Consider the following 18,447-nt stretch of genomic DNA (forward strand, 5'->3'; position numbering starts at 1 on the left):
TGGGTTAAGGCTTTTATTTTCTTTCATTTAATTTTGTAGATTTACAAACTTGTATAACTTCCTATTTATTTGTTTAATAATAATGGTTACTCTCCACAGATATTATGAGAAAGGATCCAATTACAAATTCCAATTGCTCCTGCAACGAGCAAGATCCTTGAATAAAATCGAACATTATCATGGGATCTCTTGAACTGTCAACGATGGAACTAAAAGTTGAGTCTGGGTTTGAGATCGCTAAATCAATCAATCTATTAAAGCTCCTCGATGCGTCAGATCCTATGCATGAAAATATTGGTTGGAGAGCTTGTGAAAGAGCAACATTTTTGCATCAAGGGGTTATATTTCCTAAATATACAATCTATTATTAGTAAAGCTTTAAGGGATTAGATTCCCATAATGTACAATCAACTTTTCCTGTATGATTTGATTTGTATTCTTGATTTTATCTTCCTTACTACTCTCTCCCTTCCCTCTCTTCCCTTCAATTGAATGTATGGTAATTTCATAAGAGAGAAATCACAAATACTTTTTGTTTCACCAACATTATATTTTGATCTTTGAAGTTGGATAGAAATTGATTTCTTTCTTTCTATAATTGATTACTCTATATTGAACCAATGGGCACATCCTTCGAGTGAGTAGTGTTCACTATGTACGGTACGTTTGAAAATTGACATATTTCAACATCTCTTCAAGTAGTATGGTCAGAATGCCATGTAGTAGGATCAGGGATTTAGAAATCTCTAAATAGGACCAAAGATGAAAGTGGATTTTTTTTTTCTTTTTTAAATCTTAATTAAATATTACTTTAATAAAAGATAAAAAAAATTTCAAATTTACAAAAACAAACTTGGAGCGGCATTTTTTGGCAAAACATGGAAAACCTACTCTTGAATGGTATGTTTTTAAGTTAGTATGAAAAAATATCATCCAAGTTTAGGTTTTTCAAAAACTTTGACTCGGACAAGATTTAAAGCCATGATATGATCTCTTTCATGGACGAGTCGAAATGTCAAAACAAGTTTTAAAACCAAAGTCTTGAATCGTATTTAATTTTTATTAATTTATTTTATATTGCGGGTATCCTCACCCTCACCCTTCTAGTGGGACTTATCCCACTGTCACATGTACCGCCATCTCAGAAAATCCTAAAATTCGTTTTTGACGTCTCGACTCGTATAATCGAAATTCCGATCACATTTTTGGATGCCACAAAGATGAGCGGTCAATGTAGTAAAAAAAAAAAAGCTTTTCAAAATTATAGAAGTACCCTCAGACAATTCTTTTTAATGCTTTCAAAATAATCTATCCATGGTAGCTACTACTGATTTTGTAATTATTTCCTCTAATTTCTCAATCTTTCTCACTTTTTTTGGTAAAAATTTCCATTAAACCGAACATCAAATAAGATTAGCTACTGACATCATTGATGATCTCCCAAATTAATAACCAACTACCAACCTACCAAGAATTATTTGCTCATTGACCCCAAAAGCAGGTCAATTGACCCATTATTATGTGTTACATATTACACACTCTCTCTTTTCAAGGAAAACATACCAACAAACTGTACCATAGTGTTGATTGTAAAAATAAATAAAAGAATGTCATCATCTTCATCATTTCCAGCTTATGTTTCCAGGTTGTCTTGTAGAAGCCATGGGCCTAACTCATCTTTACAAAACCGGCTTATAGAATACTAGAAGCTTTGATGAATCTTTAATCTTAAAGATTTGATATTTTTCGTTGACCAACATTGTTGACTGATTTACCTTCTCTTTTGATGAAATTAAGATAGAGTTGAATGGGTTTAATGGATTCAAAGTGGGAGAAAAAAAAGAATGATATGTTTAATAAGAGAGACATTGAAGAGAGAGTGGAAGGACATACCCCCACCACCCCTACCTACCCACCCCACAAAAAATAAAATAAAATGAGGCTGATCAGTTGCACACCAACCTTAAAAAATCTTTTTTTTTTTTAGGTGGGGGAGGGGGGGGGGGGGTATTTTTATAACCTCTATTTTAACATACTACTTGCACTCCAAATATCCAACCTTTTAGGATTTAAACTTTATTTTAACTTGTAGTTTTGTATTATTTGCTCGTAGTCTACTTTGACCGTGTTTTATAATTGATTTTGTTCGTGTTCTCTTTGCTCCAACTTAATTAAGGCACTGATTTTCTAACCTTTGTTTAGGTTTAAATTGAACCTATATATTTCAAGAGAACATAACTTTATAAAAATGATTCTAAAACAACAAAATATTTCTTGTACAAATTACCGAACTTGCAATAATTTCTTTGGGCATAGTTGAGTAAGAACACAAAAAAAAAAAAAAAAAAAAAAGAGCAGTACAACATTTTGTAATTATTTTTGGAGTGTAATCATCCAAATGGTGTGCAAGGCAGAATTTTTAAGTGATGGAGTGCAATTGGTAATGTGTGGAGTGCAACTCGTCAGTCCCTAAAATAAAAGGCAATAAAATAATGAAATTACTGCACCACAACCACTTTTAAAATATTTAGTGGAAAAAATGTATAAAAGCCAACTCAAAAAAAGTCTGGATTGTATGCACACAGGATGGAGGATTGAAACCCTCCTCCCACACCACAATACATGCCACATGAACCATAATCCAAGGAATTTCTTATATGGATGATTAATGTTGGAGTGACCTCAGTGGGAGATACATAGGGGGCATCTTGAGGTAGTGCCACGTGCATGTCCGTAGATGTGTTTTCTCTGAGATACTAGTAAAACGCATTTATAGACGTGCACACACCACCATGTCAAGGTGTCCCACCCTATGTCCCCCGCTGAGGTCACTCCAAATTCATACAAATTGGGTGTTGTAATGCAAAGAAATTATTCGTAAATTTGTATTATTATTTATGATTAAAAGTTATGGAGATTTAAATTTTAATTCCGAGGTTCTGCGTTTAATAGAGAAAGAAAAAAATGGAGAAAAAAAATTAAAAAGCTCCCTTTCTCTTTAATTAAATGAGACTTGAAGAACTATAAAGTTAAGAAGCCTCACCTCTCCTAACCTCAGTTTACTAATTTATCCTCCCCTTCTCTCAATCCTTGCAATGCACCCATGGAAAATACTAGTTTTAAAGGAACATTTGAGATTAGAAATGTCTCACACCTTAACTTAACCCCTCTTGTCTCTTCTCTCTGTTTCTTGATTCTGTGCTTCCTAGTTTAGTTAAATATTTAAGATACCCCTTGATACACCCCCCTTCACATCAGTTATTGAAATGACTTAAATTGTCCTATCTTCAACCTCAAATTAAAGACCCTCTGATTCTCCTCCTAAAGAACTTTTGTTTACAAACTCTTCAGAATCTAGGATAAGTTTTTTTTTAACTTTGGATTCAAACTCGTTAGGTAAAACCTATCACATTTAACTTTTCATGGATAAAATATATCATTTAACTTTCTTAAAATTCCAATCACATTTTTGGATGCCACAAAGATGAGCGGTCAATTTAGTCAAAAATAAAGTTTTTCAAAATTATACAAGTACCCTCTCACAATGCTTTTTAATGTAGTCAAAATAATCTATCCATAATAGCTACTACTGATTTTGTAATTATTTTGGGAACAACATTTACACTGTTCCGGTAATTTCTAAATCTTCCTCACTTGTTTTGGTGAAAATGTCCATTAAACCAACATCAGATAAGGTTAGCTACGGACATAATTGATGATCTACCAAATTAATAACCAACTACCAACTTACCAATAATTATTTGCTCATTGACCCCCAAAGCAGGTCAATTGACCCATATTATGTGTTACATATAACACACCCTCTCTTTAAGTAGTTCAAGGAAAACAAACCAACAAACTATACCATAGTCTTGATTGTAAAAATAAATAAAAGAATGTCATCATCTCGAACTTATGTTTCCATTTTACTTCAAAAAACCTAAATTTGTGTTGTTTTTGTGACTTCATCAATAAGATATATTCATCACCATCCATGGGATTAGGCAATTTTTCCAAACTACGTAGATCCTTGTGTTTTGTGTGTGATTTTATTCTCTTTTCTCTTTTGTTTAATTCAACAATAATTACATGTGCTTTTGTGTATGATTGCATCTTGTTATTTGGTTCTCCATTACTTCGATTTTTTTCACAGTGAATTTATAATAAAATCATTTACGACGTGTTATCCTAGGGGTGGATTTACAATGAGGGTAGTGGAGGCACTTGCCCACAAAAGAATTTTCAAAGTCGTAAGGATTTAAGAGTCATTGTGACATATAACAATGGTAGAAAAAAATATCCATCACTATTGGGCCACAATTTATTTTTTCTCTCTTAGTTGCCCCCACAAGAATTTTCAAAGGCTTAAGGATTTAAGAGCTATTGTGACAATGGTGGATAAATATATCTATCACTATTGACCCCACGTTTTTTTTTTCTCTTAATTGTCCCCACAAGAATTTTCGAAGTCTTAAGGATTTAAGAGTTATTGTGACATATAACAATGGTAGATAAAAATATCCATCACTACTGGCCCCACAAATTTTTTTTTTTTCTCTCTTAGTTGCCCACACAAAAAAAATAATTTCACTTTTAATCCTGGCTCCCCGTGTTTCTCATTATAAATGGTGCTATCACATCCCATTTTTACATAGAGTTATAAAAATTAGAATGTAAATCATGGATCTAATTACATTTTCAAAATAGTTTCAAAAACAGATACATACATATTAGCAAATAAGTTTTTTTTTTTTTTTTAAATCTAAAAGGGGCATGATCCTTATGGGATAAAAGTGTCAAATTACATTTATAACCCTCCTTTAAAATAGAGAGCTACCATTGCCACACTAACTTTGACTAACGACACCAATTTAGTTCAATGCTTTGGTGGTTTACATAGGAATTGGTGTGACATTAGTAAAAGTTGGTGTGGTAATAGCAATTCTCGTAAAATATCTTCTTGAAAATTTTTTGGTTCTGGAATCCCCTTATTTTTAGATTACTCCCATGTCTAGAAGTATAGAATTGAATTAAGGAACAAATTTCACTCAGTTTGTGGTATTCAAGACTCGAGTTTGTGGTAGTGTGTGGGGGTTTCGGGGCTAACAAACCCCTATTGTCAGTGATGGAATTTTTTTTTCGGTGATAGGAAATATGTTGGAAGCCAAAGAATCTTATATATTTTACTTCAAAAAACCTAAAATTGTATTGTTTTTGTGACTTCATCAATAAGATATATTCATCACCACCCATGGGATTAGGCAATTTTGCCAAACTACGTAGATCATTGTGTTTGGTGTGTGATTTTATTCTCTTTTCTCTTTTGTTTAATTCAACAATAATTGCATGCGCTTGTGTGTGTGATTGCATCTTGTTTTTTAGTTCTCCATTACTTCGATTTTTTTTCACGATGAATTTATAATAAAATCATTTATGACGTGTTATACTAGCGGTGGATTTACAATAAAGACAGTGGAGGCACTTGCTCCAACAAGAATTTTCAAAGTCTTCAGGATTTAAGAGCTATTGTGATATATAACAACGGTGGATAGAAATATCCATCACTATTGGGCCCACAATTTATTTTTTCTCTCTTAATTATCCCCACAAGAATTTTCAAAGTCTTTGGGATTTAAGAGCTATTGTGATAATGGTGGATAACAATATCCATCACTATTGGCCCCACATTTTTTTCTCTCTTAGTTGCCCTCATAAGAATTTTCAAAATCTTAAAGATTTAAGAGTTATTGTGACATATAACAATGGTGGGTAAAAATATCCATCACTATTGACCCCACAAAAAAATTTTCACTCTTAATCCACCCATGTTTCTCATTATAAACAGTGCTATCACATCCCATTTTTACATAGAGTTATAAAAATCAGAATGTAAATCATGGATCCAATTATATTTTCAAAATAGTTTCAAAAACAGATGCATACATACATATATACATATAAGGTCCCGTTCAACAACAAACATTTTGACAAACATTTTGGCAAAATATTTTTCAAAACATGGGTTAGAGGTTTTGGAATGGGCTGATTTTTGGTGAGGATAATCTCTACGGTGAGGAGATCATCCTCACCAAAAATCAGCCCATTCCAAAACTTCTAGCCCCAGTTTACAAGTTGAAAAATCGTGGACCATCCATTTTTTGTAAATCATTTTTTATGGGGTTAGAAGTTTTGGAATGGGCTGATTTTTGGCGATGATGATCTCTTCACAGTAGAGATCATCCTCACCAAAAATCAGCCCATTCCAAAACCTCTAACCCATGTTTTGAAAAATGTTTTGCCAAAATGTTTGTCAAAATGTTTGTTGCTGAACATTTCCCATATATATATATATATATATATATATATATATATATATATATATATATATATATATATATGGGGGCGGTTCGAGGGACGTGTAAGAAACCTGCTCAAAAACTGATGGATGTCAATCGTTAGATTTGGGAAAAACAACGGTTTTGATCGAGTGAAACGTCAATTCAAGTCTTTTATATATTTATAATTAATTCCAAACACCTCCCTCTTTTTTTATTTTTATTTTTTTAAATTATAAACTCTCTCTCTCTCTCTCTCTCTCTCTCTCTCGTCACTGTCTCTTCTCTCTCTCAAAATTGGAGAACGAATAACAGCGTTACAACAATTAGTTTCTCCCTTTGGAAAGGTGAAGTAGAACAAGTATTAGAGAATTTAAAAAAAAAAAAAAACTGTAAATCTGTTGTGTAGTTTTAATATTTTATTGTAGGTTGAAAGTTAAACACTTGAAAGAAAATTAATACTGAAATAACGACAATGATATTTGTACTGTTTAACTTTGACTAAAATGCAGACAGACACAGCTTCAGTTCTTCATGAAGCAATGGGGTACATCAGATTTCTTCACGACCAAGTTCAGGTAAGAAAAATTATAGGAAAATTATTTAAAATATAGCGTCTAGACATCTATTAATATCTTTTTTTTTTAATGGTTTGATTCAGGTCCTGAGTTCTCCATATTTGCAACGCCTACCTTCATTTGTTCATAAGCTTGTAAATAAAGACAATTCCCTTCTCTAATTTCTATTATTTAATATTATTATTATTTTTAAAGTAGTAATTTTTAGTGATTAATTTATTTCTTTAATTATATAGGATGAAAGAGGAGGAGTTGACGAAGATGAAACGAAATACGATTTGAGGAGCAGGGGACTATGTCTGGTCCCAGTTGCATGTACTGTACAGGTGGCAAAAAGTAACGGTGCTGATTTCTGGTCGCCAGCTATGGGAAGTACCTCATCAAAGCACTGAATATTTGCTTCTCCTCCCCATCACTCTCATTCATGTTCTTGCTACCATCAAAGGGCTGAAAGGTCCAACCTTTCTTATGTTGCTCCAATGGAGGATTTAAATCCTGAAAACCCATCTTAGAAATCCAAAAACTAGGAGGAAGAGAAGATGGTGGTGGAGAGAGAGAGCCCAACCCATCAAACTCTTTGAAACAACCTTGACTATCACACATAATGGAGGATTGCATGTGTTGTAAACTCATTTTCTGCATCAATAAAGAGAAGAGACAGTGACGAGGGAGAGAGAGAAGAGAGAGAGAGAGAGAGAGTTTATAATTTTTTTTTTTAAAAATAAAAAAAAGAGGGAGGTGTTTGGAATTAATTATAAATATTATAAAAGACTTGAATTGACGTTTCACTCGATCCAAACCGTTGTTTTTCCCAAATCTAATGATTGACATCCATCAGTTTTTGAGCAGGTTTCTTACACGTCCCTCGAACCGCCCCCTATATATATATATATATATATATATATATATATATATATATATAAGGAAATGTTCAACACCCTAAGCTTTACCACACACTTTAACAAACGTGTTTTGTCCTACATGGGTTAGAAGTTTTGGAATGGGCTGATTTTTGGTGAGGATGATCTCTATGGTGAGGAGATCATCCTCACCAAAAATCAGCTCATTCCAAAACTTCTAACCCCCTCAAAAATGATTTACAAAAAATAGATGGTCCACGATTTTTCAACTTGTAAACATGGGGCTAAACATTTCGGAATGGGCTGATTTTTGGGGAGGATGATCTTCTAATCATAGAGATCATCCTCACCAAAAATCAACCCATTCCAAAACTTCTAACCCATGTAGGACAAAAAACGTTTGTTAAAGTGTGTGGTAAAGCTTAGGGTGCTGAACATTTCCCATATATATATATATATATATATATATATATATATATATATATATATATATATATATATATTATTAGCAAATAAATTTTTTTTTTTTTTAATTTAAAAGGGGCATGATCCATATGGAATAAAAATGTAAAATTACATTTATAACCCTTGATCGATTGTAGATCTTGCAATAAAGATGCAGAGATAGAGATTAAGAAATGGACTTTGGGTAAGTCGAATTCGTTCCATAGGGACAGTTTGGATTCAAGATCTCATTCGAATAAAAGGTCAAAACAGAATTTAGAAACAAAAACAGATTAGTTTTAAAAACAAAACAGAGTTGTAGTAGAAACTAAATTGAAATTTAAACAGAAAATAAAGATTGAAATTTTAAGAGAGAGGGGTTAGAGAGTTCAAGCCACTCATTGCAAGATTCATAATTTCAACAATACTAAAAGCAAGAAGATAGATGGAAAGAAAAGGTAAAATAGAAATGCAGCTTGATTCCTTTCTTGATAATCTCTCAAAAGAGTTACAATAGAGCCAATGGCTTACTCTTGATGTTCTCACTACACTCAAAAGCTCAACCAAAGGAAAAATTACAGAGAATTAAAAGAAGAAAAACCAAAAATTATGGAAGAAGAGAGGAGGAGAAGAACCATTTCCTTTGAAATCAACCTCCCAATTTATAATGTTCGTATTGGGGTAATCGGAGTGATTTGGCGGATAATTCGATTCGAATGACCCAATCAGTTACAACCACCGAAGCTTCTATAAAAATCTCGAGGGCCAATTCCTCGAAATGACCGCGGCGTGGTCATGGCTAGCCGCGGCGCGGTGACGTGGCGCCCAAAATCCTCGAGATTTTTCTGGATGCTTCCTTTCGGCTCGTGTATTGTAACCGTAATTGTTTCACGATTTGATAACTTCCACGTGCGCTACAATTAACACTAATATATCATTAGCTCTATTAATTTGGATAAATAAAATAATTTTGCAATTATTTAAAGGAACTAACATTTATGCAATGGTAATCTTAATGCAATTACGGTCTCAAAATCGAATAATTGGGACCTTATCACACCCCCAAATCTCAATTTTGCTAGTCCCGAGCAAAACTTAAATCTAAACAACTCTTCTTTCGTGAGGTTCCCGACTGCATTTAACTTATGCAGTAAGCCCTTAAACCCCTAGGTTACCCCTAGTGGACGAGTTTGACTCGTGAGGGTTTACAGTGAATATACCCACAAAATTTTAACATTTTGAAATATAACAACTTCAAAATTATTGCATATAGTGCCATCACACCCATTTTCAAAATCCAGTCAAAGGTCTATTTGAGTAAAAATTCTTTTTTATTCCTCATTTTCAGAAATATCTTGAGTGTGTGCACAAATTTTTCTGATTGTAACAAAGATTTTTCAGAACAGGGTTTCCCTTCTTAACTGTTAAAATGGTTGGGTCTGCCTAACTTCTAACTCGAAACTGAGCCTCCTGTCTGGGATTGTGAGAAGTATGGATGTTCACTTTAATACCTCTAAGGGGCTTTATCTGTGATATTCCAGTGTACTCACGTTTTTACCATTGACGGCTTTCACCCTACTGAACTATTTTGGTCTCATTGGACTCTTTTCACAATTTGTACTTTTTCAGTTCTAACCTTCACAACTTTCTACTTTTCTTTTCAACCTTTTTCACCCTTTATCATTTTTCTGATACTCTTTTTTTTTTTTTTTTTCAAAAAGCAGGTAGCCCTTTTCAAGGTACCCAGTCTAATCCTATGGTTGCTGTCTCAAAAATATCAACTACAGTTCTGTTTTTCTTCTATTCAGCCAACCAAAGGACAATGAGGTCAAAGTTCAGTATTTTTCAGGCTTTCCTTCTCATTCTAGACAACGAAGAAGACAACTCTTAATCCAAAATAACTTTTTCACTACAATCAGAAGTGGCGTGAATTTTATTTTTCAAAATATCTTGTTTTTGAGGAATAAGAATTTATAAACAACTTGGACATGAGCTTGGTTTAAAAATTCGTATGATGACAGTACATATAAAAATTTTGATGAAGGTATTTTTGAAAATGTACCGAAAACAATGTACAAAAATTAAAATGTGCTATCCCACACCCCCAAACCTAAATTTAGCATTGTCCTCAATGATTAAAAAATATGTGTTTAGAATACACCTGAAAACGGATTGCATTACATCGCAGAAGTTGTGGGTACAACCAAAAGAAATGTTCCGCATAAGATGTAGAAGCGAAGAAGCACGCCACATAGAGTTCAAGCAATAGAAAGTATGCCAAAATAAGTGGTCCGAATTTTTTTTTTTTTCGAAATTTAAACTTTTTGAGAAGGTGAGTAAATGTGGAAAAAAATTGACAGAATATGCACAAAAATCAAGGGTTGCCTCCCGAAATAGCGCTAAGTTTAATGTCTTCAGCCAGACATGGAACTGGAACTAATCCTGGTACACAGGATTACTCAAAAATGAGTCTTTTTCTGATGAAAGAGGGAGAGTCTGAAATGGCTTCAGCCGTTGGCCATTGACTTGGAAAATATTTCCATTGGCTGGATTGAGTACCTCGATGTTTCCATGAGGGTGAATATTGTGAATCAAAAATGGTCCAGTCCAATGGGACTTTAATTTCCCTAGAAATAAATGAAGGTGAGAGTTATACAGGAGCACTTTCTGGCCTACGTGGAAAGATTTTCTCTGAATGTGCCTATCATGCCAGATTTTCGTTCGATCTTTGTATAGTTTTGCGCTATCGTAAGCATCATTCCTTAATTCTTCCAACTCAGTGAGTTGGAGCTTTCTAAGCTCGTCGGCTTTTGCTAGATCAAAATTTAAATGTTTTATCGCCCAATAAGCTCGATGCTCGAGTTCGACTGGCAAATGACAAGCCCTACCGATTAAACGATAAGGGGACATTCCTATTGGAGTTTTGAACGCTATTCTGTAGGCCCACAAGGCATCAGATAATCGTAAGGACCAATCTTTACGAGTCGGATTGACGGTTTTTTCAAGAATGGTTTTGATCTCACGATTAGAAATTTCAACCTGCCCACTAGTTTGTGGGTGATACGGAGTAGCTATCTTATGAGTGATTGAATATTTGCGCATCAAGCTTTCGAAAACTCTGTTACAGAAATGTTTCCCTCCATCACTAATGATAGCACGAGGGGTACCAAATCGGGCAAACACTGTGTTTTTGAGGAATTGAACAACAACCTTATGATCATTCGTTCGACAAGCTGTGGCTTCAACCCATTTTGACACGTAGTCGACTGCGACTAAAATGTATTGGAATCCGTGTGAAATGGGGAAGGGACCCATGAAGTCAATGCCCCAAACATCGAAGATTTCGATTATCAAAATTGGTTGTTGGGGCATCTCATTTCTTCGACTGATTTTTCCTAGACGTTGACATCTATCACAAGATTTAGTAAAGAGATGAGGGTCACGAAATATTGTGGGCCAATAAAAACCACACTGCAAGATTTTAGCTGCTGTTTTCTTTCCTCCAAAATGCCCACCACAAGCGTGATTGTGGCAGAACTCGAGAATACCACTCTGTTCTCTCTCATCAACACACCGACGAATTATCTGGTCTGGGCAGTATTTAAATAAATACGGATCATCCCAGAAGAACCATTTGGCTTGGGCGAGGAAGCACAGGCGATTTTGTTTACTCCAAGAGGTGGGAGTTTGACCTGTTACCAGGTAGTTGACAATGTCAGCGTAACAAGGTGTGTCAGAATTAGAAATTGCCATGATTTGCTCGTCAGGAAAAATTTTAGAAATCGGAAGAGAGTCAGAGAGAGTTTCAACTACTAGCCTAGATAGGTGGTCTGCAACCACATTTTCGCATCCCTTTTTGTCTCGAATTTCGAGATCAAACTCTTGAAGAAGAAGGATCCATCGTATCAACCTCGCCTTCGCATCCTTCTTGGTAAGAAGGTATTTCAGCGCTGCGTGATCAGTGAAAATGACTACTTTGGACCCTATAAGATAGGAACGGAATTTATCTAAGGCAAAAACTACTGCTAGTAGTTCCTTTTCCGTGGTGGAATAATTGAGCTGGGCATCATTAAGCGTCTTGCTGGCATACTGGATGACATGGGGGGAGTTTGTCAACTCGTTGCCCCAATACAGTACCTATAGCGTAATCGGATGCATCACACATCACCTCAAATGGGAGATCCCAATTGGGTGGTTGGATAATAGGTGCTGAGGTCAACTCAATTTTCAGCTTCTCAAAAACGGATAAACAAGCTGTAGAAAACTCGAAAGAAATGTCTTTGGCTAACAAATCACACAGGGGTTTTGAAATTTTTCCGAAGTCTTTGATGAACCTTCTGTAAAACCCTGCGTGCCCTAGGAATGAACGAACTTCTTTCACAGTTCTAGGTGGAGGGAGATTTGCGATGAGATCGACTTTGGCTTTATCTACCTCAATTCCTTTGTGGGAAATAATGTGCCCTAGAACTATCCCAGAAGTGACCATGAAGTGACATTTTTTCCAATTTAGCACGAGGTGCTTCTCTCGACATCTTTTCAAAACTAACTTCAAATGATCCAAACAGTCATCAAAACTCGATCCAAATACAGAAAAATCGTCCATGAAGACTTCAAGAAAGTCTTCGACCATATCAGAAAATATACTCAACATGCACCTTTAAAAGGTGGCAGGAGCATTACATAGCCCAAAGAGCATACGTCGATAGGCGAAGGTCCCAAATGGACAGGTAAACGTTGTCTTTTCTTGGTCTTCATGAGCAATTGGGATCTGGTTGTATCCCGAATATCCGTCAAGAAAACAGTAATAAGCATGACCGGCTAAACGTTCAAGCATCTAATCGATGAATGGAAGAGGGAAGTGATCCTTACGTGTCATCGTATTCAGTTTTCGGTAGTCTATACAAACTCTCCATCCGGTTTAGACTCGAGTAGGTATGAGTTCATTATCCTGATTTGTCACAACTGTGACACCCGACTATTTAGGGACAACCTGAGCTGGACTAACCCATTTACTATCCGAGATGGGGTATATAATACCCGCATCTAAAAGTTTGATGACTTATTTTCGAACGACCTCTTGTAACACCGGATTGAGTCGCCTCTGTGGTTCTCTCGATGGTTTGAAATTTTCCTCAAGATGAATTTGATGCATGACCACAGAAGGACTGATGCCTTTGATATCAGCTATGGTCCACCCAATAGCTTCTCGATTTTCACGCAGAACGTCAAGTAACCGATTTTCTTGTGATTTTTCTAGAGTAGGGGAGATAATGACAGGAAAAGTTTCAGCATTACCCAGAAATGCGTATTTCAGCGTATCAGGTAATTGCTTTAACTCGAGCTTTGGAATTTCTTCCACAATTGGAGATGACGAGAGAGAGGACAGACTCTGAATTTTTGGCTGCCAATCCATCATAGGGACAGATTCAAGAAGAGAGTTCACCTCCCTGATGGATTTCTCAGTATCGAACTCAAGGTCGAATTGGCCAAAATATTCTTCTAGCGGATCCTTGTTCTCCACTTCTTTAAATGTGCTACTGATCAGGGTGTCGATCATATTGACTTCTTCAAAATCATCCATGTCAGTAGATTGAAATTTATTTTGGAAGACGTTCATTTTGACCTTCATGTCCCCAAATGATAGGGTCATGATACCATTGCGACACTTGATGACTGCATCGGAAGTGGCTAAAAAGGGTCTTCCTAAGATGACTGGAACATGAGAATTTGGGTTAATGACAGGTTCAGTGTCAAGAACCACGAAGTCAGCAGGAAAGTAGAAATCCTTCACTTTGATAATCACATCCTCCACTATGCCCTTGGGAATCTTCACCGATCTATCTGCTAGACTTAGAGTGATATCCGTAGGTTTAAGTTCCCCTAAACCTAATTGCTGGTAGACTGAGAAAGGAAGAAGATTCACATTAGTCCCAAGATCTAATAGGCATTTCTCAATCATCGTATCTCCAATGTGCACAGAAATTGTAGGACAGCCTGGGTCCTTGAATTTGGGAACAATTATCTGCTGAATCAGACAGGAAGACTGGGCTGTCATCACAGCCTCTCTTGGCACAGGAGTTTTTCGCTTCACTGTGGTGAGATCTTTGAGAAACTTGGCATATGAGGGAATTTGACGAATTGCGTCAAGGAAGGGAATATTTATTTGAACATTTTTGAATACTTCTAGAATTCCTTCCAATTATTTTTCCTTTTTGTTGTCTAGAAGTCTACGAGGGAACGGAGCTTTGGGAATGATCACTCGACTTTCGAGAGGAGGAGGTGTTTCCTTAGACTGGTCTTCTTTTTCTGTGGAAGGTGCACTAGAGGTTGTTTCTTTGGATAGAACCTCCTCAGGCATTTCAACTTTATTGTCTACTAATTTGCCAGATCGTAAGGTGTGGACGGCTTGGACAGAATTAGAGGGACCTGCCTGACTATTGATTTCATACTGTCCTCTTGGAACAGTTCCCGCTGGATTTGGCACAGTTTGACTGGGAAACTGGCCTTTATTTTTCTCTCCTATGGATGAAGCTAACTGACCCATCTGAACCTCTAAATTTTTGATTGCTTGCGCAGTGACCTGGTTGGTCTGAGACTGGTTCTGGGTAGTTTGGATTTGTTGATGTATAAGTTGCTGTTGTTGCTTTAATATCTCAGCCATCATTGATTCTAATGCTGAGTTTGGTTGAGCAACCGGAGGAGAGTAATTAGTCATAGGGTCGACAACGATCGCCCGTTGATCAGAATTTTGAGGTGAAGAATAGGATTGTTGCGGAACCAAAGATAGGTTCGTACTAGCATGAGTTTGACGATTGAAACTTTTTTGAAACCCTGGAGGACCTCCTGATTGGATAGGTTCACTTTGTCGATAGGAGAAATTGGGGTGAAACCTATTATCGGGATGGTACGTCTGACTATAGGAGTTAGCAGGGAGTTTCCTATATGTGTTGTAATTTCCAACAGCATTGGCTTGCTCTGACTGCGAGAGAGTCAAGGTGGGACAATTCTCCGTAGAATGATTAAAATTCTCACACAGCTGACATGATGAAAATGTCTCTGTGGCGACTTGCAAAATTGGAGTGACTTCTTGGAAATTGGATTTGACACTGAAAGCGTCGAACTTCTTATTGAGACTTTGTAAGCTACTCACAAGGCTATTCATGACATTCTTGAGTTCAGGGTCAGACTTAACCTCATACATGCCCGACTTCTTGGCTCCTAAATCTCCTCTATCGAAATCTCCTATGTTTGTGCTCCAATTTCGAGCATTCTCAGCCAATTCGACTAAGAATTCATAAGCTTGATTAGGAGTTGATTCATGAATTTACCCTGATGCATAGACTCGAGAAGAATACGCTGGGCTGTTGGGAGACCTCGGTAAAAGAAATTAACTAATTGGGCTTTGTCTATCCCATGATGCGGACACTTGACAAGAAGGTCATTGAACCTTTCCCAAGTCTGGGAGAATTCTTCATCCGGTCTTCCCTTGAAGTTCCGAATGGCATTTTTGAATTGTTCCGTCTTCGCCATAGGGAAGAATTTGGCCATGAATTTTCTCGACAACTCATCTCACGTAGTGATAGAGTTGGAGGACAAAGAGTTTAACCAAGTCGCAGCATGGTCTTCAAGAGAGAGTGGAAATAACCTAAGCTTGACATTCTCATCGTCGAGGTGACCATTTTTGAATGTCTGGCATAAGGTCAAGAATTTATTGAGGTGATTGTACGGTTGTTCGCTTTCGAAACTGTGGAATTTGGACAGCATATTGATGGTGGCTGCCCGAATTTCAAATTGTGCCACGTTAGCGGCAGGTAGAATTATACATGATGGAGGGTTGGCAGTAATAGGTGCGAACAACTCATTGAGTGTTCGTTGATCCTCATGGATGTAATGAGGTGGAAGTGGATGTGGATCCATTTCTGGGACTGGTGGAGTGAGAACGGTGTCGCTTTCTCTTCTAACCTTAGGTAGAGGGTGAGACCTTGTGATCTCCGGATCAAATACAATTGGATTTTTCTGCGATCTCTTACCTAACATACACTACCAAATTGCACACAATAGGAGGGAGAAATTTACACGTGAGAACTGGGTGCCTATTACTAGACAGCTCCTAACTGGTTCAAAGGATTAATCAAAGCCTCCAACCCAAATCTCTGAAATCGAAACAGTCAGTTTAATCTCCAGAGGAGAGGTGGCGCACAATGCTGAGCAAGGGCACTCTTAGATCACCTCTCGTCTTGAATAGACGTAGTCTATCCCCTGAATTCACGTAGAACTACAGGGCAAGATTGCGCTAGGCACTGTTCACGATCAAGAAGTGCAATTGGTGCAACTTTTGATTAGCTTTGCTTAATGAGCTCGATGAAACCTAGAGTCCAGTCTAATCAAATTTTAATTAATTAATTTGCTGTGAATTTGATTTTCCTAGAAGGGCAAGAAATTGGTAATGAACTCCGATTCTTATCTTATGGTGCCATCCTCGTAAGGGTGCCCTTGTTACTAGGTGCAATCCAATGTGTACAAATTAGTCACTCAAAAGAAATACAGAAACTCACTAGCGAGTGATGCGTGAGTGTTTCGAAATTTACCTCCCGTTCTAGACGGGGGATGATCGATTTGAGTCGACTCGGGCCACCAACACCAAACTTGGTGTACGAACCCGAGGGGCTGAGATAGTTTCGTCCCACTATCGTCCGTCCTTAATTCTATTACAATCCGAGCCCTCTCGGATACAATTAAAATTTAATACAAATTCAAGTACCTAATACAAATTGTTTTCTAAGAAAAATAAAAATGCAGAGAAAATTTGAATGTGATGATCTTCTTGGTGATAGAACCAATTTAGTGGATAAAAAATTTCACGTGTCGCCTTCCGTCGAGTCCTTCACCTGAACAGAACAAAATTATTCAAATCAGAATACTAAGAAAAAAAAAACCAATATGACCATTACAATGTCCATGATGTCAGAAACTTGTCCAACAAAAATCAGCAGAAAATATTGCCACGTCACCGCGGCGCACCAAGGGACAACCGTAGCGCGGTAAAATTTTGATGAAAATCGATTTTTCAAATTGGAAATGGTTTTTTTATATCTTGAGAATTGTAATGAAATTTTTTTCAATTTTTTTCTGTTCGTTTGACTTCTGTTTCAAGCAAAACACATTCGGTTCTGTTTCGGATACTTTTACTAACGCCACACCAATTAGGTGTAATGTTTTGGTGGTTTACATAGGAATTAATGTGGCATTAGTAAAAGTTGGTGTGGTAATAGCAATTCCCGTAAAATATCTTTTTGCAGATTTTTTGGTTCTGGAATCCACTTATTTTTGGATTACTCCTGTATAGAAGTATAGAATTGAATTAAGGAACAAATTTCACTCAGCCCACCAAAATATTTTGGGTTAAGGCATTTATTTTCTTTCATTTAATTTTGTAGGTTTACAAACTTGTATAACTTCCCATTTATTTGTTTAATAATAATGGTTACTCTTCCACAGATATTATGACAAAGGATCCAATTACAAATTCCAATTGTTCCTGCAACAGGCAAGATCCTTTAATTAATAAAATCAAATATTATCATGGGATCGCTTGAACCGGCAACGATGGAACTAAAAGTTGAGTCTGGGTTTGAGATCGCTAAATATTATTTGGAGAGTTCATGAAGGAGCAACATTTTTGCATCAAGGGGTTACATTTCCTAAATATGCAATCTATTATTAGTAAAGCTTTCAGGGATTAGATTCCCATAATGTACAATCAACTTCTCTTGTATGATTTGATTTGTATTCTTGATTTTATCTTCCTTACTTCTCTCCCTTCCCTTCAATTGAATGTATGGTAATTACATTAGAGAGAAATCACAAATACTTTTTGTTGCACCAACATTATATTCTGATCTTTTGAAGTTGAATAGAAATTGATTTCTTTCTTTCTATAATTGATTACTCTATATTGAACCAATGGGCACATCCTTCGAGTGAGTAGTGTTCACTACGTAGCTCACTATCTAGGGTACGTTTGAAAATTGACATATTTCAACATCTCTTCAAGTAATATAGTCAGGATGCCATGTAGTAGGATCAGGGATTTAGAAATCTCTACATAGGACCAAAGATGAAAGTGGAATTTTTTTTTTTTTAAATCTAAATTAAATATTATTTTTAATAAAAGATACGATTTTTTCAAATTTACAAAAACAAACTTGGAGTGGCTATTGAAGAGCCATT

The 18,447-nt window shown here is 36.2% G+C and overlaps 2 protein-coding genes across 2 annotated transcripts in view; one reads left to right on the forward strand and one right to left on the reverse strand.

Moving 5' to 3' along the window:
• Positions 1 to 3,173, reverse strand: part of LOC147399540 (UPF0481 protein At3g47200-like) — a 32,281-nt gene extending 29,108 nt beyond the window's left edge. Inside the window, exon 1 of the mRNA XM_086446534.1 lies at positions 3,044 to 3,173. The gene's annotated coding sequence lies outside the window, so the exon portion shown is untranslated. The remainder of the gene's footprint in view (positions 1 to 3,043) is intronic.
• A 3,458-nt stretch (positions 3,174 to 6,631) lies between these two features.
• LOC147399543 (transcription factor bHLH113-like) lies at positions 6,632 to 7,412 on the forward strand (the record flags this gene model as incomplete). The annotated part of the gene is made up of 4 exons (XM_086446536.1): positions 6,632 to 6,682; positions 6,848 to 6,913; positions 6,997 to 7,047; positions 7,150 to 7,412. Coding segments are annotated over 4 exons (324 nt in total), but the record flags the coding sequence as incomplete, so codon positions are not given.
• Between the last annotated feature and the right edge of the window lie 11,035 nt (positions 7,413 to 18,447).

This window comes from Akebia trifoliata, chromosome 6 (assembly GCF_017979445.1).
Source record: "Akebia trifoliata isolate Shusen 1 chromosome 6, ASM1797944v1, whole genome shotgun sequence".
Taxonomy (NCBI): Eukaryota; Viridiplantae; Streptophyta; class Magnoliopsida; order Ranunculales; family Lardizabalaceae; genus Akebia; species Akebia trifoliata.